The 27733-nt window shown below is 42.9% G+C and overlaps 1 protein-coding gene across 1 annotated transcript in view; it reads left to right on the forward strand.

Moving 5' to 3' along the window:
- The window catches only part of SUCLG2 (succinate-CoA ligase GDP-forming subunit beta), a 222802-nt gene extending 198842 nt beyond the window's left edge, over positions 1-23960 (forward strand). The window contains exons 10-11 of the mRNA XM_079963723.1: positions 7385-7505; positions 22271-23960. Coding sequence (XP_079819849.1) covers positions 7385-7505; positions 22271-22386 — 237 coding nt within the window. The 3' untranslated portion in view covers positions 22387-23960. The remainder of the gene's footprint in view (positions 1-7384; positions 7506-22270) is intronic.
- The last annotated feature ends 3773 nt before the right edge of the window (positions 23961-27733 follow it).

Below are 27733 nucleotides of genomic sequence, written 5' to 3' on the forward strand. Positions count from 1 at the left end.
GAACTCATTCAGGCTCCTCTCTAATTTAGCTGATTTTATTTATATTATTGTTGTCGTTATTATTAAAGCCAGGCACACGTAATGTCGGTTATCCGGTGCCAAATTTAATTTTCTTCCAAAATACTTTTTTTCTTCCTCATGTGGCTGCCAATGGAGCTGATTAGAATTCAGCTTGAAAACGGAGAAGGCAGATCTTTAAATGAGGGGACTGCATTAGGAATTAAAGTGTCTATATTGGGCATAAAATCCTCTTCCTTATCTTTAATGATATAAACATGCTTTCTTAAGTGGATCTGTCATGTAGCTGGTCCAGTGCCCCAATGTTAGGAACACGTTAGAGAGGAAAAAAGTTTAAAGGTTTTCAGTTGTCAAAACAAAAAAAATTCCTTCCAGTAGCACCTTAAAGACCAACTAAGTTAGTTCTTGGTATGAGCTTTCGTGTGCATGCACACTTCGGTTTTCAGTTGTGTTAGCAACAGAGCTCTGTTCAATGGGTTCATTTTAGAATATCACAACTGAGTTGTGTGTGCACACACTTCTTTCCCCCCTTCCTTTCCTCAAGCAGCTGGCTCAGTAGAACACTTCCTGGTTCATCATGAGAGCTGGCTCGGAAGATTTGCTCCAACCAATTCAGATATCGTGGCAAACTTCAGATATCGTGGCAAACTTTGACAAACCAGGAAGATTTCTGTTAATGGGAAGAGGAAAAGGAAGGATAAAGCACACAGCTTATGTGCACACAGCTTATTCCCACTCTTCCAAGTCATAGTTTGGATCAGGCACCCCAAAACTCAGCCCTCCAGATGTTTTGGGACTACAACGCCCATCATCCCTAGCTAACAGGGCCAGTGGTCAGGGATGATGGGAATTGTAGTCCCAAAACATCTGGAGGGCCGAGTTTGGGGATGCCTGGTTTGGATGATCAGATAATGTGATGTTTGAATACGTCTCTGCTGGCATGTTAGTTAAACCAGAAGGTTTTAAACATGCTGCTGGAAATCACGTTTCATTCCTCTCTTCTGTCTGTAGTGTATGATAGAAGTTTACTTGTCCACATTGGTTGCCCCTCACAACCAGAGACGTGGGCAGTGGAGATGGAGAAATGCAGAGCATTGTGACATCACAATGCCTGGCAAGCTCTACTGGTTCTTACAAAGAGAAGTTAAACACCTAGCTGAAAACAGCAACTGTGTGCTTATTACAAGTTTCACATTCAGAATATTATTTTTATTTTATTTTAATTTATACCCCGCCTTTTCCCTTGACTCAAGGCAGCTTACAGATTAAATATGAGCTGCTACAAATATAGAAAAAACACAATCATTTAAAACAATTAAACATTGATAGATTTTTCAAAAAATTATTTAAGCGTTTTTTCCGATACAAACAACAACCGCAAAAGACACATACAGCAAAAACCATAATAACAATAACAACACAATTTGACAATTCAGATTTGAATACACCGATATACCTATGACTACACCTTTTTTAACAATATTTCCCCACCTCTCTCTCCTCCCCCTACTTCCCACCACTATCCTTATCGCTTAAATATTCATTCCAGATTTCTTCATATTTATCCATTATTATTTTGCGTTGACATGCAATTCGTTCGTATGTAGCTAATCTGTCCATATTATCCATAACTCTCTGCATATATAAAATCTGTTTAAAATATACCAATGAGTACAATAAAAGCAGCACAGCACCAGCCCTTAAAGCAGTCAATTCCCAAAATCCTGTTGGAACAACAAAGTCTTCACCTGCTGGCGAAAGGACAAGGAGAGATCCAGTCTAGCTTCTTTAGGGGAGTTCCAGAGTCTGGGAGCAGCCACCAAGAAGGCCCTTTAAACTTCTATATATTTGAAAGCCTACATACAAATGCTGCACCTTGTTCATTGCTCTTCCATGGACTTGGTGAATATAATAATAATAGTAATAATAATAATAATAATAATAATAATAATAATAATATCCCACCCATCTGGCTGAGTTTCCCCAGCTAGTCTCTTTGCTTCCAACTGCGCCTGAGTAAAAGGTATTATGGTCCTATTCCAAGGCGAAATATGTGATCTGCAGAGAAATAGGAAGGTGGGATTAGTTTATGTTGCTGAAGGTCCAGAAATTGAATCTTTTCTAATTAAAGTGGTTCCCAACAGTGGTAGCTTCAGCGCCAACTATCTCTAGATTATTTGTTTTCGTTTTCTGAAGAAGCTATATAAAAGGTTTTCACGTTTTTCTATCTCAACCCTGAGATTAAGAAGCAAGTCTTTTCTTCCCTTTAAATGAAAGGTCAAAATCAGCAGAGACTATTCATAGTGCATTCTTATCCTTCATAAATCCCTTTACACACATTTTGTCTTATGTGGCTCCAATCACTTATTTCTTGACTAGGGGAGCTTCACTGTGGTAATCCTTCTATGCCATCAAGTGCGGTATTCAATGCAGTATTTAGCAGGGAAATGTAAAAGCAAGATATAAACTATTCTAGACTGCAAGGGAAGCACAAAGGAATATAGTAAAAACTAGTTGAAAAGGAAGTTAATGAGAAGATACCAGTGCCATCTTGATCATATTAAAATGACACTAAGTTTAGCATTCCCTTGTGCTCTTAATTCTTCATATGCTTATCCTAACAATGGTCCTGATCTGAGAGAGCACTCTCAGAGAGAGTTTTAGTGAATCCATTTCTGGCATGGAAGGATTGTTTTACAGATATAATACAGAGAAGAACATTCTAATGCTAGGAAGCTTCTGTTTTACTGCTGTCAGGCAAAATTACATTGAGTGGTATTCTGTTTTACCCAGAGTAGACCCATTGAAATCAGTGAACACGACTAAGTTTTGTTGATTTCTTTCAGTGGGTCTAGTCCTGAGCTCGCAGCCATTTTTCCAGCTAAACCACACACCCCCAGCCAACCGGATTGGCTGGCTAGGGTGCATGACACGGGCACAGGGCTCCAGTGACGCAGGGGGCCCGGCCATGCCCCCCCCCCGTGAGCACAGGAAGCGATTCCCGCTCACAACCCCTCTCCTCTGGGAAGAGGAGAGGCTTTCCCAGCAGTCCATGGCTTCTCCTGCGTATAGCTCCTCTCCTGCTCATGGCTCCTCCGCTTTTTGTTTTCCTCATTGGAGCTCTAGTCATTTTCAGTGTTCCTTGAAAGATGTTCCCCATAAGTAGTTTGAATGTTTGCGACTATTGTGCACCATCACATTAGCTAGGGGCCTATTTCTTCATCTCTCGTGCAGTACACTATTTGAGCCACCAAGCACACTGGATAATTTTCACTTATGTCACAACAAGGAACTTGTGGTACCATGCTAAACTCACCTGATCTACATAGTTCCCAGGTGCACATAAACTTTGAGGTAAAATTGAATGTGTGGAGTTAATTAAGGCAGCTTCCATGGAGATGTGCAGATAGGCCGCAGGGAAACTTTTTATGTGCATGCATCCAAGTAAAATAATGGCCTGAAGTCAAATGGGAAGGGAATTTCCATAGGGCAATTTGATTGTAAGTTACATACCAGAAATTTCGGTTCCTCTGAGTTGATGGACAGCCCTTTTCCTGGTGGGACTTAACTATTAATCTGTTGTGATGAACTCCCTATTACTTACCTCTCCTTGTTGATTGTAAAGGATTTTCTTACCCCGTTTATCACGTCAGGACAAGTACTTTACCTCTGTGAGTCTCCTCTGTTTTGATTGTGGAATATGCCCCAGTGATTTCAGCAAAAATCCACTTGCTAAATACTGTGGTTCAGATTATTCAGGCAATTGACTAAAGAGAAGGGAAAGATGTCTAGCCTTTATGTTTTCTCCTTTGTTACATTCAAGTAATGTACAGTGGAACCTCAGTTGTCAAATGCCTCCATTACCGTATGTTTCGGCTCCCGAATGCCGAAAACCCAGAAGTAACTACTCTGGTTTTCAAACAATTTTCGGAAGCCGAACATGCTACACAGCTTCCATTTTGAGTTTCCCTATTGTATTGAGGCTTCTGCTTTCAGTTTTCGAACGTTTCAGAAGTCGGAACGATCTTCCAGAACAGATTATGTTCAAAAACCGAGATTCCACTGTACTGGGTTTTTTAAAATAAATCTTTTTGCCACAAACATAGCTTATCAGCTACCCAGATCTCACATGTTTATTTACCGTATTTTTCCTTCTATAACACGCAGATTTTTTCTTCTAAAAAGGAAGGGGAAATGTCTGTGCGTGTTATTGAGCGAATGTGTGGTCCCTGGAGCCAAATGACGCGAGGGGAGGCAAAAAAAATCAAATCGCGTGTCTCGGAGAAGGGAAACCTGAAAAGAGGAAGCGGCTGCTTTCCTGCATTCTGCCTCAGGGTCTTACTGCCCACCCACCTCTGTTTCCTTGCTGTGTTTGCTCAAACGGAACAAAGAGCAGGGAAAGCCCCACCCCTCCAGGCAAGCAGAGGGGAAAACATGCAGGAGGAGAGAGAGAGAGAGAGAGAGAGAGAGAGAGAGAGAGAGAGAGAGAGAGAGAGAGAGCTGGCTGGTTTGGGTGGGTAGGTGAGGGAAAACTTTTGCCTTCCTTTCCTCCCTCCCAGTTATACCCCTCTCCTGCATTCTTAGCCAGCTGCTTCTCTGCACACCCCTCTCATGCTCCTTGTCCCTTCTGTGTTTTTCCTTCCCTCCCCACTTAAAATGTGGTTAAAAAGCATGGATCCACATGGATCCTCAGGATCTTTGCATTGGGTCACCCCAAATTCACCATCAGATCACATAGCATGTCCATGGCTACAGCCTGCCCCCCAAAAATCACGCACCCACTGTTGCATGGGGCTGCAATGGTGCAAAAATGTGGTTAAAAAGCATGGATCTACATGGATCCTCAGGATCTTTGCATTAGGTCACCCCAAATTCACCATCAGATCACATAGCATGTCCATGGCTACAGCCTGCCCCCCCAAAATCACGCACCCACTGTTGCCTGGGGCTGCAATGGTGCAAAAACGTGGTTACAAAACATGGATCCACATGGATCCTCAGGATCTTTGCATTGGGTCAGCCCAAATTCACCATCTGATCACGTCTGTGGCCACAGCATGAAGCACAAAAATGATACATCCACTGTTTCATTCAGAATGTTTTTTCCCTTGTTTTCCTCCTCTAAAAACAATGTGCGTGTTATGGTCAGGTGCGTGTTATAGAGCGAAAAATACGGTAGTCATATCAGTGGGAGCTGTTTAAACCCACAAGGTTTAAAAAGTATAAGCCAGGCCGACCAAAAGTGAAGTTTATTTTTAAGAAACATGCTGTGCCTTCATGAATGGCTGATGTGGAATTTCCGGCCTGAATTGTTGATAAGCCCCATGCAGTGTTGGAGAGGTATCCCCTTGATAGCAAGCGCTCTCCTGCTGTTGAGTTCCTTTGTGGACATTTTCCTGTCGCTTTTAAAGAGTAGGAACTAGCTGTCTGTTGATGGCGCTTTCTTCAGAAGCACTCAGAGCATAACCCGGTCACATGTTACACTTTGCAGAATACCAGTGCAATTTCCCATTTTCTGGCTATCGTGGTATATTTTGTCGCACATTATAGAGTGAGAATGGATAGCTTTCTTGGATTGGCATAACCACATCTCTGAAACCTGACTCAATGTGCATGGAGCAGGCAGTCTAGATGACTTCTATTCAATAATAATAATAATAATAATAATAATAATAATAATAATATCATTATATTAATATGATTAACGAGCAAAAGGTTCACATAACTGGAGATTTGTTTTGAAAGCTTATCTTCCTGAATCCCCCATCTAACAACTGGATGAGATCTCCCACATTATAATTATAGTGCTAACACCTCAAAAGAATTGAAGAGGAATAAGCATTTTTTAAAAAGGGGGGGGGGGTTTACAAAATAGAGCCATTGCAGGGGATATCGCCGCTGCTCACTAATCGTGGCATACATTATCCAGCAGCTGTCCATGACACTTGCGCCATCTCATTCCACAAAGCAATCACAATAAGCAGTAGATGGCAAAACCTTTGGGAAAGTTTTGCATTTTCGCAGGTGTTATATACTATGTTTCTAACTGCTGGATATGCAAATCTCCCAGTAACAGGAGTGTGACCTATAGGTGCATATTCTGCAACAAACGAGAAAATTATGCAGATTACCAAAACGGATGGCACTGAAGGCCTCTTAAGAACCTATTTATACGGGGCAATCTTAAGTCAGAAGGTCTGGCTGAGTCACTAATCACCATTCTCAAAGCTCAGCCTATATACTATATGTTTGGTCCATTACCTTATGCATTTTCATCAGACGTTTACTGATGTTTGTCAATATTACCACAATTTTATGCGTGGAAAATTACATCTGAAATTATCTGGCTTTCCCACAGCTACTCATCTGAACCCAGAACTCAAACATTTCAAGGCTTTGTAAAACCAAGAACCCAGACCTTTCACATCAAGAGTATGCCAGCTGGTCCCTAATAATCTGAAAGATTTTCTTTGATTTTAAGTCTGGCGACAAAAGCCAGTTAAGTTCTCTGATACTCAAATATGAGCTTCTGGAGCTCATAAAGATCTCCTTAAAGAAAAGGCAAGCTTTTCCAGCTCAGATTTTAATCCAAGCTAGAAAAGAATTCTTGGCTTGCCTGCCCAATTCTCAATATCCCTCCCCACTTCCCTTCCAATTAGAGATGCCAGACCAGTCCTTAAAAGCCATACTCAGAAAAAAACGTCAGGCGCTTGTTAAAGCTTGCCTCTCAAAGGTACCTGGAGAATAATCACTGCCTTCCCTTATGCAGTGTAACAGAGCTGTGTCACTGCTTTACATTCCTCTGAGCAGGGGTGGCTAACGTATGTCCCCTGCAGTGGTTGTTGTTGGACTCCAAATCCCATCGGTCCCAGCCAAAATGGCCAGTAGCCAGGGATAATGGAATTTATAGTCCAGCAACATCTGGAGGGACATACATTCTCCATCCCTGCTATAGGGAAAGAGAAGAGGAAGTGATCTCTCTTTTTTCTCCAAAAGCAAAAGTGGCTTTTGAGAACTGTAGTTTTTCCCAGGGCCACTTTGGCGGCAAATAGGACAAAGGGTGAAGATAACTTCTGAAGTCTAATTGGCTCAGAAAATAAGCTTCTGATTTTGAGAAAGCAGCCGAACTCCTATCTAAGCCTGTCCAATTCAGACTGCGGGGAGTTCACCCATTACTGCATAATACTGAGAAATCTACATTAACTTTTCCAGCACACTATATGTTGAATCTCACAGGCTTCCACTGGCTCAGCTCATATCCATCCACTTCTAGTAGTAGCTGCATCTACTGCTACTGCCTTACGCCTCCATTTTAAAAGGCACACATTTTAACAAATCTGACAGCATGTTTCTTTTTCTCCCCCAGGTTGAAGCAATTCTGGTCAATATTTTTGGTGGGATTGTCAACTGTGCCATTATAGCCAACGGCATCACCAAAGCCTGCCGAGAGCTTGAACTGAAAGTGCCTCTAGTGGTCAGACTTGAAGGTAAGTTTGAAATCTACAACATTCCTTTGCATCCGTTGACCTTTTTTATTATTATTAGGGTTGCACACCTACTACACATTCAGTTCTGACTCCAATTCAGTGGTTCAGAAAGGAGCAACATTCAGAAACTTCAGGGTCTCGGTTTGATTCAGATGAAAAGAAACTTCACACTTCCCCCATTCACTATGGCCCATAACTTATTTCTGTTTGACAGAAGTGGATAAAATTTGCAAGCGTATTAGCCCTTCTGAGTGGATAAATTTTGACATTCAGTTCTGACTCCAATTCAGTGGTTCAGAAAGGAGCAACATTCAGAAACTTCAGGGTCTCGGTTTGATTCAGATGAAAAGAAACTTCACACTTCCCCCATTCACTATGGCCCATAACTTACCGGTATTTCTGTTTGACAGAAGTGGATAAAATTTGCAAGCGTATTAGCCCTTCTCAGTGGATAAATTTTGACAAATTACTGAAAATTCTATCCAGATTTTTGTGTGTGTGCTGGGTGCCTTTGAAACGAGATTTCTCTCTCTCTCTCTCTCTCTCTCTCACACACACACACACACACACGGAACAGTACATAACTTGTTTAATTTTGTGTCTGTCCTTAGAGAGCATTCTAGAGCAGATGTGGGTGAGAAATGTAAGAAGAGTCCTGTTGCATCATTCAAAAACCCTGTCTAGTCCAGCAACCTATTCTCATAGTGGCCAACCAGATGCCTATGGGAAGCCCACAAGCAAGACCAAAGTGCAATAGCCCTTTTCCCCACTTGTGATTCCCAGCAAATGGCATTCAGGGCTCTGTCCTCTGGCTAACAGCACCTCTGACAGTGGAGGTAGAGCGCAGCCATCATAACTTTTAGCCATTGATAGCCTTATCCTTCATTCATTTGTCTAATCTTCTTTTAAAGCCATCTTGGTGGACATCTCTACAACTTGTGAAAAAGGTCCTTGGTGTCTTCCAGAACATCCCTTTCATTGAGGAAAGATGTCCCACATTTAAAGATCTCCGATGTTTTACTCTTTCTATACTTCATTTTTATTTTGGGGTTTTTGGATCACTGGAAGCAGCGTTTTGTTACAATCTGCATCTTAACAGCACTATACTTGCAGGCCAAAATCGTGTGACACGAAACATCCACCCGCAAGTTTCATAATCATTGGCTGAGATGCATGTAGATTTAGTTTCTTTAATCTTCACTTGTAGCTGATCCTCCATCGCAGACCCTTAATCGTATTATCTGCTCTTCTTTGAACTTCCCAACGCGTGGAACGAGACTAAAATTAATTAAAATTAATAATTCCTTATTTTTTTATGGGGAGACTGGAGTCCACAGATACAATAAAATACAGCTTCATAAGATTGTGAAGAGGGACCTAATGTGGTTCGTGTTTTCCATTTGGCACATTCCCCCCTAACCGAAGGTTCATGATTATTCCCATAAATCTTTACAGATTTGTGCCCTGGACTTTAAAGACTATTTGCCCACATGCAATGTATTACAAATGTCTGGATGAGTAAAGTTTTAATCAGTCAGATCTGTCTTGATTTAGCTGGATTTTCTGGACAAATCTTTGTTCCCAGCTATATAATAATTACCAGCTGTTTTACCAGTGGATAAAGAAAGGATTATTCTCCCGTTTGAAAATGGTAACTTTATAATTACATGTATTTTCTTGCTTGATAAAAGAGAGGGGAGAGAGAGAATGAATTTTCCATCAGAAAAGCCATTCCTTTTTTTTTTTTAGGAGCCAGGTTGACTAGAAGAACTATGTATTTTGCATTTTAACTTGAAGTAGTCGTTTGTGCTGGGAAAGAGCAGCTCCCCGTTAGCAATTTTTTGTTAGCAGGATTTTCATAGCAAATAGCTAAAAGTATTGGATTAAAGCCAGACATGCACTCCTCATACAAAGTATAGACACAATTGCAAAATAATACAGGATTTTTCCTCAGTCATGATGCTCTGGGTTGTATCTAACTTAAGTTCTACACAGAGTAGACCCATTGAAATTAATGAGCCTAAGTTAACCATATCCATTAACTTCAGTGAGTCTACCCTGAGTAGGACTGGCATTGGATACAACCCACTGTTACCAGCTTTCTGTAAGTCTCTGTCTCCAGGCTGTGGTTCCATACTTGTGTAAACACACACCACACACAAAATTCCTATATCTTCATTCGTTTTAGTGGAAGGGGTAGTTCTGATTGCAGGTGTACTTTTATGCAGGGACACACCTGTTCCCTCGTATTAAATGAATAAGAAATCTCCTCAATACACCACTGAATGAATAAACAAACCACAATCTCTTTCTCTTTAGTTATACTGTGTCCAGGGCAGCTGTTTACCAGCTCCATCTGGTACGCAGGCTGAGACCCTACCTGCACGCAAACTGTCTCGCCAGAATGGTGCATGCTGTAGTTATCTCTCGCTTGGACTACTGCAATGCACTCTATGTGGGACTACCTTTGAAGGTGACCTGGAAACTACAACTAATCCAGAATGCGGCAGCTAGACTGGTGACTGGGAGTGGCCGCCAAGACCACCTAACACTGGTCTTAAAAGATCTACATTGGCTTACTTACACCATGCAATGGTGTAACATATGCAGATGATAAACGTCCGCCTATTACAGTATGTAGATACCAGATTCCTGCAGAAGACACTACAAAGCAGTTAAAATTCGACATCTGACAAACGCAGATGTTCAGCTCCAGAATAAATGGTTGAATCAAGCATGGTGAAAATGCCTTTGAGCATGTTTCCCTGCTGTTCCACATCAAAATTTTGTTATTGATTTAAGACAGGCTTCCTCAACCTCGGCCCTCCAGATGTTTTTTGGCCTACAACTCCCATAATCCCTAGCTAGCAGGACCAGTGGTCAGGGATGATGGGAATTGTAGTCTCAAAACATCTGGAGGGCCAAGGTTGAGGAAGCCTGATTTAAAAGGCACCTTTTTGAGTAATCCATGCTTAATAGTGAAGGCATACCTTTTGGACTCAGATACATGCTACAAAAGATGGAGCGTAGCATCCAAGTAGGGGAGCTCTAGTGAAAACAAGCCGGGGGACATTACTAACTGTCCCACCGCATCAAGCAAGGCATAGATTTGTATGTGGCTTCATGCAGCCAGATATAGAGATGACGAATCCCAAGACTAATTACTAGGCAAGCAGCTGTGCTACTCTTTAGCCCTGTTTAGGTTTGCAGCGCACAGCACGAGGCATAGTGGGGAATCAAGCCCCATTGCACCTCCCTGCCTAGCCCGCCTAGGCAAAGACAAACATGTGAGTTGGGGAGCCTGTTGTGCTTACAGAGGTTCCTTGCACAATTTAGGATCTCAAGAGGGAGGGTTCCTGAATCACTTGGGGATCCACCACAAGTACAGCCAGAGCCCTGCTGCAGACACTTCCCCGCCCAGTACATGGATGGTAGCAAGGCTATGTTGTTGTGGGCATCTGTCTGTCAGTGGAGGAGTGTGAAGTCCAACCGTTGGAAGGTTGCAGCGCCTGTTGCGGCTGTAGAGACCGATGCTGTTTTGTTTCAGCTGGGGCAAATGAAGGCATCCAGTTGTGCTGGATGTGCCATGGTGTTTCTTCTCTCTGTGCTCCTCCCAGCAGTCATTCCTCCTGTGGTCACTGCTATGGATACCGTACTTTCCCCCCAAAAAAGATCACGTTCAGAAATGGGAGGGCGTCATCTTATACATGGTCAGTGCACTTTGTTGACGTGGGATTGGTTGGTCTGCGGTGTCTTTGGTGGCTGCAACAAGGTCTGGCATCTATTTGCTTTTGCCGCAGTAATAGGGCTGGTGTTTTCTGTTTTTTGGCGGGGAAGGAACAGCTGATAGGTGGCTTTTGTGGAGTATGGGTGGAAGCGCTGCTCAGACGTGTGGAGCAATTTTTGGCAATATCCCCCCCTAAATAAAGCTCAACAAATCTGGTCCATCACCAGCACCCCAAAAAAGCTGAACAACTCTGGTCAATCCTCCACAAAAAAAAAACCTGAACAGCTCTGAGCAATCTCCCCCCATTTTCTTCAGTTTGAGTCCCAAAAATAGGGGTTGTGTTACACATGGGGGCGTGTTATACATGGAAAAATATGGTATGTGACTTGACTGCCTGTCTCTAGGCACTGCAGTCTCCTGAAAGGGATTCCCACCGCAGGGCTATGTAATGGGGATGTAATGGGGGGGCGGAGCTAAACTATGCATACCCACTTCCCCCATATAGGATACTAATCGTGTTAATGCCTAGACAAGACTCTTGATTACTTCCCAATGCCACAGTGCTCAGCACAGTATCATACCACCCAAAATAAAACAGGCCATATTTTGCACTATCCACTAATATCTTACCCAACTTCTTCCATTTGATCAAATCATCCATTCAGCTACCTACTGTGCATCCATCAAGTTTAACTTGTGTTCCCCCATGTCCTCCATTCAAAACAAGGGCCAGCTAGCCATTTGTGCAAATGGTGCATACCATCATACATGCAGGTCTCACTATGCAAACACTCATTATACGAACCTTCAGTTTTCTGCACATGAAGGATTTGTACCCTGATATTGCTATACAAATGTCTAGACCAGGGGTTGTCAACCTGGTCCCTACCGCCCACTAGTGGGTGTTTCAGGGTTCTAGGTGGGCGGTAGGGGGTTCTACGGCTTCCATCAAGCACTGGTGGGCGGTCAGGAAATTTTACCATCAAGGAAGATGCATCAGTGGGCGGTAGGTATAAAAAGGTTGACTACCCCTGATCTGAACGATGGGACCTGCATTCTTACAAATTGTTCAGCATCCTGAACAATTCTCCCAATGGGAATGCGAGTACGATCTCTCCTTATAATAATACTCTTGTTTAGGGTTTTGCTGGACTTTTTAAAATCATTTGGGAATTAAACTTCCTTGGTTAGGAACACATTAGAATTTTTCCCACAGGAAATAATGGAAATGCTCGACTCGTTATGCAAATATTTGCCCTACGAACCGTTTCTCAGGAACGAATTAGGTTTGCATAGCGGAACCTAAGTGTATATGGATCTGCACTGCCGATCTTGTGCTTCTCCCCCTGTTTTTGTATAATTGTTTTACGCTGTGCAGCATCTTGCATGAAGATTTGACATGTTTTTCTTTTTTTAATCTCTCCATGGATCTGCAATAAATGTTTGGGAACCTATTCTTATAATTCAGGACACTTATCTGAAACCTGAGAAATGAAATGAAAATTCACAGACATTTGCCATATCTTTCATCTTCAGATGCAAGTATGCATCTAAAAGTAACTTTACTGTGCCTTCTAAAAGTAAAATAATAAATAAAAATAATAAATAAATAATGTGGAAAACAGATGTATATTTGTCAGGCCATCAGAGGCCCAAATTTGTTTGGTGCCCAGCTCCTCAGCGTATTTAATAAAACGGTTCATCATTTTGCCCCACTTTGCAAGAGTGACTGAAGTAAGGCAGTATAAATCTCTCTTCAAATCCCATGCCTTTTCTCTCTCAAACTTGCTTTCGTGCAAGCAAAGTGCAGATTATTTTGATAGCTTTGCGTTGGAAACCTGTTTACAGTTCTCTAACACCATCCAGTGGCAGGAGGTTAATGCTGGTTTAGTTTAGAGGGGGAAGCTTCTCCCCCCCCCCCAAAAAAAATAGCCTGCTTCTTGAGCTTTCTAGGTTTCAAATATTTCAGTCTTTGCTATACTTTCTGGTGATATTCTCATTCATTCTCACTCATAAGCAAGGTTTATCAAATTCCCGTGCTTTGTGGCAGGAACGGGGTGCAAACAATTGGTTGCTTCCACCTGTTTTAGTTCATGGAAGGCTTTTAGCTTCTGTTTCTTGACACCCTGGAAATGTCTCCTCTGCCTTTAATAAACCTCAACATGCTATGCATAGTTAATTTTGCTCATAGTCTTTCTATTGCCTGTACATCATTTGCCTGTTTCCTTTCATTTCTGCAAGACAGTTTAATTCAAGTGTTTGCTTTGTGCGACTGATATCGTATGAACTACTCACACCTGTTTATATTCCTTGTGAGAACGCCCGACTTTGTCCATTTTACTTTTTTTGCATGGAAACTTTTACTCATATCAATTCTGTTTAATGTCCTTTGTGGAGCCGCATGTAACTTTTGAGTAAAAAAAAAAAATGAAAACCAAAACACCAGAGAAGAGATTTTTTATAAAAAAAATGGTTTGGATAAAACAAACCGCTGATTATTCCTTGCCATTAGTGAGAATCTTTACTACTTTCCCTTTTCACTCATTTTTAATGGCAATAATAATAATAATAATAATAATAATAATAATAAATAATTTTATTTATACCCCGCCCTGCTCAGGGCAAATTTTAAACACTTAATTGTAATACAACATAGAAGCAGCATAAAATACAGTATAAAAACATGAATAACAATAAAATCAATTTGGGGGAAAATCCATCCAATAACCATTAGATAGTCACCAGGGCTAGCTGGCTGAATTAGTCCTACTTGGGCCATCGAGGAGGCCAGGGGAGAATTAGCTGTGGGGTCTCAGAGTGGGTAATCTTCATAAAAGGGGAGGGGGAGGGGAGGGGAGGGGAGGGAAATAAAAGATTAGGCTGAATTCAAATTAAAGGCCAGGTGGAATAGCTCTGTCTTACAGGCCCGGCAGAAGGAGGTTAAATCCTGCAGGGCCCTGGTCTCATGGGACAGAGCATTCCACCAGGTCAGAGCCATCACTGAAAAGGCCCTGGCCCTGGTGGAGGATAGTCTGACTTCCTTAGGGCCTGGGACCTCTAAACTATGGTTATTCATGGACCTTAAGGTCCTCTGCAGGGCATACCAGGAGAGGCGGTCCCATAAATACAAGGGCCCTAAGCCACAAAGGGCTTTAAAGGTCAAAACCAGCACCTTGAACCTGGCCCTATACTCCACCGGGAGCCAGTGCAACTGGTAAAGCACTGGGTGAATATGCCATGGCAGGGACTCCGTGAGGAGCCTTGCTACAGCATTTATAGAAATCTAAATGTTTCCTGAAGAAGCCTCATGGCCCAAGTTCTAATACTTTACACTACTGCACCTAATCACACTGCCAGTTTTGTGTCGTCATGAATTTCAGCTCCAGTGAATATCCCTTCTGCTTCCTGTTGAGATACTATCTCTATTGGCCTCCTTGCCTGCTCTGTAGATGCAGAACTTCCAAGAGTATCGCCTGCACTAGGAGAGCACTATTGAAGTCACTGTGCATTTTGCAAATGATTTCCGCATACAGCTAGAACAAGACATACAAAGAGCCCTGCTAGTTTAGCACTCTGATCTCACAGTGGTCAACCAGATCCCCATGGGGAAAGACATGTATAATCATTCCTGTTCCAAAGAAAGAAGGGCAAGGGAATCATAGAATTGTAGAGTCGGAAGGGGCCACGAGGGTCATCTAGTCCAACCCCCTGCACTGCAGGAATCTTTCGCCCAGAGTGGGGCACAAACCCCTGACTCTGCGATTAAGAGTCTCATGCTGTATCGACTGAGCCATTTGCGCATGAGTTTGCTGTCCCTTGGCAACTTTTGAGATATACTTGCATGCTTGGGTCAGAACTGTCATTTAGCCAACTAAGTAGTTGGATAACACAACAGAACTCCCCTCCCTTTATTTCTCCTGCGTGCCCCCTGTCCCGCACTCAAATCTGCTATGGAAAAAAGGTTAAGTAAAATCTCGGAGCAGATTTGGGGTGGGTGCAGGTGGTTTTCCATTGCCCAATGCCGTTTCGCTCGTGCAATGACCTAGTTGGATACAAGCCCGGGTGTCTCTTGCCCTGCTCATAATGCTCTCCCACATGTTTTAGAAATATCTCATCTATGTAGCAGAAATAATCCTTTGTGGTTATCAGCTAAGGGGTGTCATTAGAAGAAAGCTGCTAGTATAATTAGCTTTCTTTTAGGAGGATCTCATTAACATTCCCTTAAGCATTTTGATGTGGCAAAATGAACAAGGAATTTGGTTTAGGGAAGGCTGCCGAGTAAGGAGGGAGCAGGGCACTAGTATGGTTTTAGATGTCCTGGCTTGATGTTTCATGATGTTTCAAAAGTGCCAAGCCTGTAATACAGCAGAGGGACAACCTCAGAGTGATCTCTCAGTGACATTTCCCTGAAGACAGCTCCAGCAACCATCTGCAACCATTGCAGCCATGCACCTCAGTTTTGAGGCCTGACTGCTGACTGCTACAGTGGTACCCCAGGTTAAGAACTTAATTCATTCCGGAGGTCTGTTCTTAACCTGAAACTGTTCTTAACTTGAGGTACCACTTTAGCTAATGGGGCCTCCCGCTACTGCCATGCTGCCACCGCACAATTTCTGTTCTCATCCTGAAGCAAAATTCTTAACCCGAGGTACTATTTCTGGGTTAGCGGAGTCTGTACCTTGATGCTTCTGTAACCCAAGGTACCACTGTATTTTAGCACAACACCACCACATGTCATAAGACAAACCCAGGGCTATCAGAACCTTAAAACAATGGGTTCAAATTAGAAGAAAGAAGATTTTGACTAAGCGTTAGGGGAAACTGATTGGGAAAGCTATTTAGCAACCGAACAGGTTGCCTCAGAAGGTGATAGGCTCTTTTATTAGAGGTTTATTGGCAGAGGCTGGATGCTCTCCTGTCAGGGAAGCTGTATTTCCTACTTTGATAGGGGGTTGGACAATTTGGCTTTTGAAGTGCTTTCCAACTCGGATCTGTGATACTCCAGTTTTTCAACAATCTCATTTCCAAACTTGCTTCAATATCTTGGTGGAATGCAGGAGGACATTTCACACAGTACGTTGGATGTATTTGCGGAGTCTTTTTCTCTCAGAGCGTATTGTTCATTCCCTAAAAGGAGCAGGGGAGTTTCATGATTCTCAGCTGCAGTTGCCTCTGCGATTTTCAGTGTTCTGCGTACTTAGGCATGAGAAGTTAGAGAAATTAGTGTACCGGAGGCCTAAAAGCTACTCGTTCATGGCTCTTTTGCACAAGTAAACCACTTTACCTAGTGAATGGAAAGTTCACCTAAGATTTTACGTGAACTGAAGACACCGAAAGTCAATATACTGCAGGAGGGATTCTGTATTGTTGATACAAAAGTTGGCAAAGGGGATATCAAGAGCAGGAAAATAAAATCTTAAAATCCCTCTATGAAAGTATAAAAAGAATTTGGCACACACACACCCAAATTAAAATGATCTTGATGCAATTTGGAAGCTTAAATTGGTTCAGCATCTTATCCCGTTTAAAAATTCCCCATTCTCGTCCTGAAGTGACCTGATTATAATTTATCTTCACATTCTGTGGAAACGTCCTGGCATATTCATGAGCATAAGCAGTAGTCTCCAGAATGACTAACATCCTTCTGCTCTCATTTAGGATTATCTCCGATTAAAAGGGCTGAAGCAGCACAAATTGTTAAATATTGAGATAACATTAATTACATTCTAGTGGCAAAGGAAGAGGGAGTTAAGGTCAAAACTGTGTTTGTCTTTTGGAAGCTGCATTGGGACTGCATTATGTGTGCAGAAAGAAAACAGGGCAGAAGGAAGATCTGAGCACTGCCAAGTGATAGTTTTTCAGAGATTGCCAATTATCAACAAAAAAAGTGGCCCAGATAAGCTCTTCTTTGCAAGAAGTTTCCGTGACCTTATTTCTCTGTTTTTCAGCACACTTGGTGCATAATCAAAGTAAAACTTATTGTAAGGTTTTTATGTATACCTCTCCAGATCTCCGGCACTGCGTGCCAAAGTTCACTTTTCCTTTAAAATGTTGCGTCAGAAGTCTCTTTTAACTAGAGCTGGCCTGAACTCTTCTGATTGCATTTTAAGACTCCACAGGGCTTCACTACACATTCAAGAGTTTTGTTCAAGCTGGAGCTATCCCAGTCTTTTAAATGTCAGATAAGTCAATTCATAACTCTTGAGTGTTTTGTAGCAATTAATCATAAGGATAATTCCCTGCTCATGCACAGTCCCAAATGGCCGCCTCCTGAGCTTGCATACTCCCTCTCAGCCTCTCCTCCTGAGGAGAAATTCAGAAGCTTTCCTCTTCCCTTACCCATGGTTTATCTTGCCACCAGGTGTAACAAACTGTGCTTAACACTAACTCTGGTTAGTTTAAAACATGTCATTTTGAAACACTGTTTATGAAAACTGACTTCTTTAAACAAACCATAGTTGTTATTATTAACCACAATTTTCAGTTTGGGCAGCATGGGAAGTTTCTGTTAACTAAAAGCAGTCACATAGGAAGAAAGGGTGAGCGGAGCATGCAGTCCTCAATGAGAGGGCAGGCTTGTGCACATTGTGCTAAACTATTTAAAAATCACGATGGGGAACCTGTGGTCTTCCAGTTGTTTTTGCACAATGGTGCCCATCATCTCTTCTCATTGGTCATGCTGGCTGAGGCTGATGGAAGTTAGAGTTCAACAATGATGCAAAAATTGTGATATTTGATTGAATATTAGATATAGATATAGATTCTGCACTAGATAGAATGTATTAGCCTTGGTTTTTGTGTGCCTGAATTTTGTAACCTCCATGCTTACTTCCTATGCTGTGTGAACATTGCATAGCCTTCTAGACCTATCTGACCCTAGAAAGGGAAATGATGCTTTGCCAAAGAGGTATGTGTTGTGTTCGCATCTGGAAGGCCACGGGTCATTCAGCCCTGGCTTAACCATTCAACAAGACAGAAGAGCACAGCAATGAAATCAGCTGAATTATACAGATAGAGCCTGGCTTTGTTCTCTGATGACTTAGTTGGAATTTCTGCCAGGTAAAGTCAAACCATGGCTACTGTATGATAGGAGGTTCCTCTGCTCCATCACAATCAAGCAGTTTTGATTGGAGGTAAATGAGTTGAATCAAGATAATCTTTTCATGGGTATATTCAGTGCAAAGGTGCATTTAGTACATTACTATAACAAGAAGTATTGCAAGTTTGGCGATACTTTGAACAAAGAAACAGGCTAAACCTATCACAGTGGGTGGTAAATGACTAATGTAAGTGGTCTTCAGTGGTTTTGTTACTTACAGTTCGAAGCTGAGTAAACACTATTGAACTGGCCTTCCTGCAATTGAGATGGAGAGATTTCACCTGCTGTTGGGACTGTGAAACCATTGGCTCTTAAACTTAAAGATCGATCTTCTCACTCACATGCAATTTGAGGGAAAGATTTTGCAAGAATTTTTCCATCCACCACAATTAAGATAATTCTTCAGCTCCCTGGTTAGTGGTGATTTAAGCCACCTACTAATATTCCTGGTATGTGAAACTCATTTCATCCAGTTGAAATGTAGTTACTTAACGGACGGGCGTAAGCCTCTGCTTATTTTGTGTTCAGGTGTAGAAATTGAAGACTAACAGAGAATTGAACTTCTTGAGCATCCGCTCTGAATAAAAATAAGTCTCTCAACCAGCCTTCCCCCAACATGATGCCCCCCACAGATATTCTGTACTACATCATCTCTAACCATTGACCATGCTGACAGTTTGACTCCAACTCCCATCAACCCTATCCAGCAAGGATGACGGGACTTTTGGTCCATCAGCATCTGGAAGATCACATTCCCCATCTCTAGTATAAATGCATAGTAGTAGACCAGCTCCTGTAGGGCATAGGCATTTGAATAATACTTCATTGGTGCATATTTATTGAGCCGCTTTGATGCTTGTTGCACTTGTTGCATAAGACTTAGCCAGCCAGCCCTACTTAACTAGAAGAGTTGCCGATCACTGGTAGACCATTCAGAAGGTCCCTGGTCCAACCTCTGGCATGTCCAGGAATGGCTGGAAAATGTCCCCAGTCCAAAACCCTGGAGAGCCTCTTCCAATCAATGCAGAGAATGGACTTCTCTAAAACAGCTCTGTATGTTCCTGCCATCCTGACTTACATGGGGGAAATATATCTGTTCCACATTATACAGCCAGACACTGATCCCCTTCCCGTTGATTTATTGCCACGCTTTACTGTTCCAGGAATGAAACATAAAGGTGACTGTCCTCTTTCTAGCTTTAGTCCCAACATAGACATGTGGATATTTTACCCAAGGCCCAAATGAGGTCTCCACTCCCAGGATGGCTCCGAGACGGCACTTGTCATTTTTGTATTGATCTTCCGTATTGACATTCAGGGCCTGTGCTTATTAAAGCCTCCAGAGCTTGGGGGAGGGGGGGAGCACCTGTCTCGATTTCTGACAGACCTTTTTGTCTTGTGCATTGCCCTTTCTGCTACCCCGTGAAAGGTGCCATCATTGTCAGGAGATGCCCAAAGCGCATAGGAGGCTTTTGGGAAAGCTGGAATTTGTATGATCACTCTGGCAGAACATTTCAACTGCGCCTATCTTTTTTTCCAGCATTAATGAGCAAAGAGCTACAGGATGTGAGCAGCAATCAGTCATCTCTTTTAATTAATCTCCTCTCATTTAGCTATGCATGTGCCTTTTATAGGAGCTTGACAGAGTGTAACGCACACTTCCCTGAAATGTCTCTCTTAATTCATGGCATTTTTTTTTTCAAAGGGGAAGCAGTGCTGCTGTTGACTGAACATGAAGTGTGCATCAGCTAATGCGGCTCTTACTATTCCGTCCTGTGCATATTTACTCAGAACTAAGTCCCACTGTCTGTTAAATTAAGCTTACGTCCAGGTAAATGTGCACAGGATTGCAACCTTAGGCTCAAAAGTGTGTTCTGTTGTTCCAAGGAACATGCACTGCATTGCAGCAACCTTAATCTAAATCAGTGTAGGAAAAAATTAGCCCTCCATATGTTGCTGGACTATGACTCCCAACGTCTCTGCTCATTGACCATGCTTGCTGGGGGTGATGGGAGTAGTAGCTTAGCAATGTCTAAAGGGCCAAAAGTTTCCTGCCCCTAACCTAAAAAATTTACTGCTGAGCACATATTGGCCTGTTTTGAAGATACAGTAGGAGGACCTTTTACTCAGCAGTAGAACATATACTTTGCATGCCAAAGGTCCAAGGTTCAACCTTTGGCATCTCCAATCAAAAAGGTTCTACGAGAACACAGAAAACTTGTTGTTGTTTAGTCGTGTCCGACTCTTCGTGACGCCGTGGACCAGAGCACACTAGGCACTCCTGTCTTCCACTGTCTCCCGCAGTTTGGTCATGTCGGTAGCTTCGAGAACACTGTCCAACCATCTCATCCTCTGTCATCCCCTTCTCCTTGTGCCCTCCATCTTTCCCAACATCAGGGTCTTTTCCAGGGAGTCTTCTCTTCTCATGTGGTGGCCAAAGTATTGGAGCCTCAGCTTCAGGATCTGTCCTTCCAGTGAGCACTCAGGGCTGATTTCCTTAAGAATGGATACGTTTGATCTTCTTGCAGTCCATGGGACCCTTAAGAGTCTCCTCCAGCACCATAATTCAAAAGCATTTGGCCATCAGCCTTTTTTATGGTCCAGCTCTCATTTCCATACATCACTACTGGGAAAACCATAGCTTTAACTGTATGGACCTTTATTGGCAAGGTGATATCTCTGCTTTTTAAGATGCTGTCTAGGTTTGTCATCACTTTTCTCCCAAGAAGCAGGCGTCTTTTAATTTCGTGACTGCTGTCACCATCTGTAGTGATCATGGAGCCCAAGAAAGTATAATCTGTCACTGCCTCCATTTCTTCCCCTTCTATTTGCCAGGAGGTGATGGGATCAGTGGCGATGATCTTAGTTTTTTTGATATTGAGCTTCATATTTTGCGCCCTCCTCTTTCACCCCCATTAAAAGATTCTTTAATTCCTCCTCACTTTCTGCCATCAAGGTTGTGTCATCCTCATATCTGAGGTTGTTGATATTTCTTCCGGCAATCTTAATTCCGGCTTGGGATTCATCCAGTCCAGCCTTTCGCATGTTGAATTCTGCATTTAAGTTAAATAAGCAGGGAGACAATATACAGCCTCGGCGTACTCCTTTCCCAAATTTGAACCAATCAGTTGTTCCATATCCAGTTCTAACTGTAGTTTCTTGTCCCACATAGAGATTTCTCAGGAGACAGATGAGGTGATCAGGCACTCCCATTTCTTTAAGAACTTGCCATAGTTTGCTGTGGTCGACACAGTCAAAGGCTTTTGCATAGTCAATGAAGCAGAAGTAGATGTTTTTCTGGAACTCTCTAGCTTTTCCCATGATCCAGCGCCCGTTTGCAATTTGGTCTCTGGTTCCACTGCCCCTTCGAAATCCAGCTACCAAATCAGGCCATTGGAGATTCCAGCTAAACATCAGGAAAAACTTTCTGACAGTATGAACTGTTCGATAGTCTCCCTCAGGAGGTGGTGGACTCTCCTTCCTTGAAGGTTTTTAAGTGGAGCTTGGATGGCCATCTGCCGTGGATGCTTAACTGAGTTTCCTGCATTGCAAGAGCTTGGACTAGATGACTCCTGGGATCCCTTCCACCTTTACGATTCTATTATTCTACCCCTTGCTCAGTATTGTATACACTGGCAGGGACTCTCCAAGTTTCAGAAGATTGTCCTTGAAGTTGTATTTCTGTGGCTCTTGAAACCTTAACAGACCCCGTCTTTGTGTTTTGATATTATCTGTGCAGTCATGAATACTGGAAACCTGCTGAGTTGTTGTTGTTGTTGTTGTTGTTGTTGTTGTTGTTTGTTTGTGTGTGGTGATTTCACATCAAAATGTTCATTAGATGTAAAATAGGATCTCCATTCGGTCTCCTTCTTCTGAACCTGCAAAATCTAGAAGACAAAAACTGGAAGTTAACTTTTCCCCTCATCTTTCTCCCACCAGGGACAAATGTTCATGAAGCCAAGCGCATTCTGACTGAAAGTGGGCTCCCAATCACTGCCGCAAGTGACCTTGAAGATGCTGCCAAGAAGGCAGTGGCCAGTGTGACGAAGAAATAGAAGACACTTCCAGCAAAGAACTTTATATAACACACAACATTCCCCAAGTTGTCTCAAATGCATATTTAGGATTCTTTAAACCAGCCAGGAGTAAAACTCTATTTGGTCAGCCTAACCTATCCACAATAAATTACGAGTTTTTTGGTGTGTAAAAAAAAAAATTGTTTGGAACTTCACACAGAGCTCCTGTTGTTCAGTGATTTTTCACAATGGTCTGCGAGTACAATATGATGAGTAACCACTATCTATTTCGACTCTGGTTTCTTCCTCATATAATATGCCATTGTTAGTGACTTGTAATTTTTGTAAGGTGTTTTGGTACATCTTTAATGTCCTGGAGGAATAGTAGAGAATGGTTCGGTCTTTATTGGTCATCATGGCCAGGATCCAAGGAAGCACACAATGGGAATTCTGTTTCTCAAAAATAGCAGCCTTCCAACATGGCAAGAAACTTTTGAAAGTGTCACAAATGCCATTTGTGACAAGACTTGCCAATTGAATTTTTAAAAGACAAAAAAAAAAGACTCCAAATTGGGTATGCCCAAAAGCCTTCAGGGTGTAAGATACAGCTTTCTGAATCCTGGCCATTTTTATTTTTTAAAAAAGCTTTTCCAATTAGGGCTAGAGAAATGGTTACATTTATATTATGTCATTTGAGCCAAAATAACAGGAATTGGATTTTTCACTTAGAAGATGTGTACCTGTTTCACACATGCCTTAAAATTAAATGTTTCTGCTTTGATATCCGCTGTATACCTCACATCAGAAGAAAACTCAAAAATGTAGCTGTGTGAAACCATACTGATATATCATATCATGAATGAATGAGTTTCTCGTGTGAGTACTTAAGCAGTGAAGGGCGAATGCAATGCATAGTGCCATGTTATTTTGATAACTGTGTGTCCACTTAATACTGACTGTGACCTTCCTAAATCAATGTGCATTGTTGTTGGAGAATCGACATAGCGTACTGAAGATCTTTTTCAGGGGGGATGACATTTCTTCAAACATTTATACTGTTATCCCACTGAGATTAGTCAAACCTGCCTAGTATGAGCTGTCAGGGAACCTGCCGTCATTAAAAAGAATGTGAAAAAAATATAAACCATAATGAGAATTATTAGGCCATAATCTGGCTTGAGATAAGAACTTTCCAGTTCTGTTAATTGCAAAGAAGGTATTAATCATGTGCTTCATTTTCATTTTGCAATAAATTGAGCTTTCAAGTACTTAACGTTGGCTTTATCGTGCCTTTGATTTGTGGAAAATATGTATGCAAAAAAGGTGCAGAAGCTGTTGAACTGATTCAGTAACCATTATGCTTATTTCACAATGTAAAGATTTGTTTTTTTAAAAAAAAAACAACAACTGGAATGTTCACTGTTGAAATCTACTTTGTTTTCGGTGCTGGTAATTCACACGAGCTCTACAATAAGGAAACAGAAGTATATGCCACATTGTCTAACTAACTTAAACCACAAATGCATGTGCCAAACTTTTTTGTTTAATGTTCAGGAAAGACTATTGCAACTAATTTAAGTGAAAATTATCTAATAAATTTTTCATTGTTAATATCTCATTAGTTCCAATTAATGCTGTGGGTTTGTTTTTTTATACAAGATTCTCATGAAGTCATAGGCAAACCGCCAATTCCAAAGCTGTGTTGGACCCATACTAGCAAGATGGGAGGGAATCTCTATTTTCTCTCTCCCCCCTCCCCACTGTAAAATCTGATGCTCCTCTGGGACACACTCCCAGACACCACAGAATTGCACCATTAATGTTAAACCACACATTTTTTCGCACGCAGAAGGTTCCAGCCTCTGCATATAGGGCTGAAAAGCCCTTCTGGCATCTGGACTGGCTGGGTGTCATGGACTGGCTGGATGCAAAAGAGTGATGGGATGCACCAACCAGGAAACCCCCAAGGGAAGAAGGCTCAGAGCCAGGGAATTGGTGGTGGGATGGTGATGAGTGGTCAGAGGAAGAAAAAGCATACTGGGAGGAGGTGGTGTCAGAAGCTGAAGAGGTAACAGGGTTTAGTGAACAGGAAGAGGCTATGGCAGAGTTCAGACTCTGACTCTGAGGCTGGAGAGGAGGGCAGCCAAGAGATGGAGCAGAGACAGGCTGCTCCAGGGAGTCTCCCCCTTGGTCTCCTAGAACTCACAGAGAAATGAAATGAAAGAGCAGAGGGTGGTTGTGCACACAGTATGAGACTGCATGGGAAAGACCCTGGAGAGGAGGACTCCAGGTGGACACTGGGAAGGTGGCGACCTTCAGTCCTCGCAACTGCTTCATTGGGGCAAGACCCGGGAAGAGTTGCTGAGAACACTATTCCTGAGCTGTGGCTTGTTCCTTTGAATAAAGATTTAACTGCAGGTGATCTATTGTTTTTGTTGCTGACCTATGCCTGACTCCAACCCTGAGACCCAGTGTGGTGTAGTGGTTAAGAGTGGTGGTCTCATAATCTGGTGAACCGGGTTCGCGTCTCCGCTCCTCCACATGCAGCTTCTGGGTGACCTTGGGCCAGTCACACTTCTCTGAATTCTCTCAGCCCCACTCACCTCACAGAGTGTTTGTTGTGGGGGAGGAAGGGAAAGGAGAATGTTAGCCACTTTGAGACTCCTTAAAGGGAGTGAAAGGCGGGATATCAAATCCAAACTCTTCTTCTTCTGACATGTGGTCTGACTCGGTATAAGGCAGCTTCCAATCCTTCTTCATTTCCCCCCAGCATTAATTTATGCAGCAGTCTCATGCCAACAGAGCTTCCTAGTGAGTGCACTTCTGATTTTGGACAACAAGGATTCCCTTTAAAATTGCAAACGCGTAGCAGCCCTGTTACCTTAACTGGTTTTCTAGTCCTGGACCAATGCCCTGATGCAGGATGTATTATCTGCATAGCTAAAAAGTGTACCTGCCATTAATAGCTCGCTTGACTCTGTTGGACTATAGCCAGTTTGTTCCTCCAGATTTTACAGGGGGGAGGGGGGGAGCCAACGTTTTCCCCCTAGGGCAGATGTACAGGAACTGTGTCGGAAAGTAGTCTGATAATCTGACACTAAATTCCTATTGAAATCAAGACTAATTTGTTCTGAAAACTAATGGGGCCAGTCGGTGACAGAAGTAGGTTACTCTGCGAATGAGCTGCTGTTGAGGGAGATGACATGATGGGAGTTTGAGGCAGACCTCTTTCCATTTTGTAAACTGACGCTTCTGGAAAAAAGCAGGTCCTGGCGAGGCAGGCTGACAGTGACAAAGCATCTGTAAACACTTCTGGGACGGCAAGGCTCGGAGGACTTATCTACGTTAAGACAGACTTCCTCCCGCAAATTCCACAAGCAGGAAAAAGAGATGTGATCTTTCCTTCATAGTAAGGGCCGACCTGGTTCCCTCCAGATGTTTTCGAGCATAATTCCCATCAGTTGCAGCCAGCACAGTTATGCTAACTGAGGCTAATGGGAATTATGGTCCAAAACATCTGGAGGGAACCAGGATGACAACAGATCTTCTGTTTTAATGGACGCAATGAGTTGTTGGCCAATACAACCAAACCAGCCAGTTTTGGATACTTCTAAGACTCTTCACTGTTTCCCTGTGGCAATACATGATCAAGGAGTTGGCCAGAATTCACGGCCAAAGGACACAGGAGCACACCAGGGTTTAGGAAAACCTTGTTGCTTAGCAGGAAGTCTCCCTGTCCTGATTGGATGGATAAGGCTCTGAAAAGACAAAGCTTCCTTGGGAGCTGCTACAGCATGCAGTTCAAGGACTCAACACATGGGGCAGCCACATGTGAAGAGTCCCAATCCAAGCTCTGGCAGCTCCTGACACCCCCAAACTTCTCTCACCTATTGCATCACCACCAACCTTTTTTTTAAAATTATTTAAAATTATCTTAATGATTATAGTAAACTCCTATAGTACAATTACAAAATAGAATAATATTTCAAGAATCCAAACATGGGCCAGTGTACATAAACATTAAAACATCAACACAATATTAATGAACAAAAATCAAAATATAGCAAGGTCTGAGAAGTAAGGACCGGAAGCTATTCATCAAGCTAAAAATCTGAAAAACCTAGGCGAATAAAAATGCCGTAATCTGGTGCTGGAAAGAGTACAATGTTGGCGCCAGTCTTGCATCCTTCAGCATGGCAGTTTGAAGCCAGAGTGCTTGGGTCTCCTGCTGCTTAGCTCCATTCTTTTTCCCTTGCTCCCCCTTATTCCTGGAACAAACTCCCTGAAAACCTACAAGCTGTTATCTCAAATCTCAGGTCTTCTGCCGAGGCTTCAGAATATGTTTCCTACTGAAACTCATCCTGTGCTGAATGCATATTCCCTTGTATACCCTCCCTTCCATTTGTCACCCTGTGTCAAATTTCAGCTCATAAGCTGCTAGGGACAGGGGCGTGGAAGATAATCATAAGTTTGCACAAAATCTGGGAGCAAACAAGGAGCTCTCTATATTTAAGGAGGGACATCACATGCTCACGGCCAGTGCTTTTCTGAAATCTGTCCAATTCCTTCCCCTGTGAAAAAGACTTCCATTTTGCTGTCTTTTTCTTGGAGCACATTAGAATTTCTTTAGCAGTTCTGTGCATGTGGGCCTTTCAGCTTATCCTTGCAAGGAAGCTGTGGGTGGTGTATATGTGTGTGTGTTTCAATATTGTCAGGGGCTCAGGAGCAGAGGCACAGGGGAGAGAGGAAATGGAGAGCGAAGGGGAAGAATCTGAGGGCAGCGTAGGGGAGTATGAGAGTGGCCCGAGAGATTCCATGAACTTCTCCAGCGATTCAGAAGATTCCCAGAGGGGGGCGCCGACGGCCAGGGCAAGGGGGGTCCCAGGGGGGACACACCAGAAGCAAGGTGCCAGCGGGGACTCCCAAAGCAGCAGCGAGAGATCAGGACCAGCTCCTCCACCAGAGCGTAGTGGGGGGGAAGAGTCCCATGTATCAGGACCAGCTTCTCCTCCAGCAGGGAGAGAAGACGAATCAGGGCTGGCCACGCCTCCATCGCAGAGTGAGGGAACGGAGGGGAAGTCAGGTCCAGCTAGCCTCTCCGAAGGGGGAAGCAGTGACAGGAGCAGTGTAACGGTCAGGAGGAAGGTTGCCGGCTGGGCGCACGCGCCAAGTTCGAATGTACAGGCGCGCGGCACAGCAGGTAACCCGGATTGGGAACCAGGTCCTAAAGCCCGCCGGAGGGAGGGGGAAGACTCAGGGGACTCAGCGTCAGAAGAGTCTAGAAAGGGCAAGACCCCAGCGGACAGGCGGACCCAGAGGAGGAAAGAGCAAAGGAAGAGGTGGAGTAAGGCTAGAGTCTTAAACTGGTGTCTGGGGGGTGGAGATT

This window comes from Podarcis cretensis, assembly GCF_951804945.1.
Source record: "Podarcis cretensis genome assembly, chromosome: 2".
NCBI classification, from domain to species: Eukaryota; Metazoa; Chordata; class Lepidosauria; order Squamata; family Lacertidae; genus Podarcis; species Podarcis cretensis.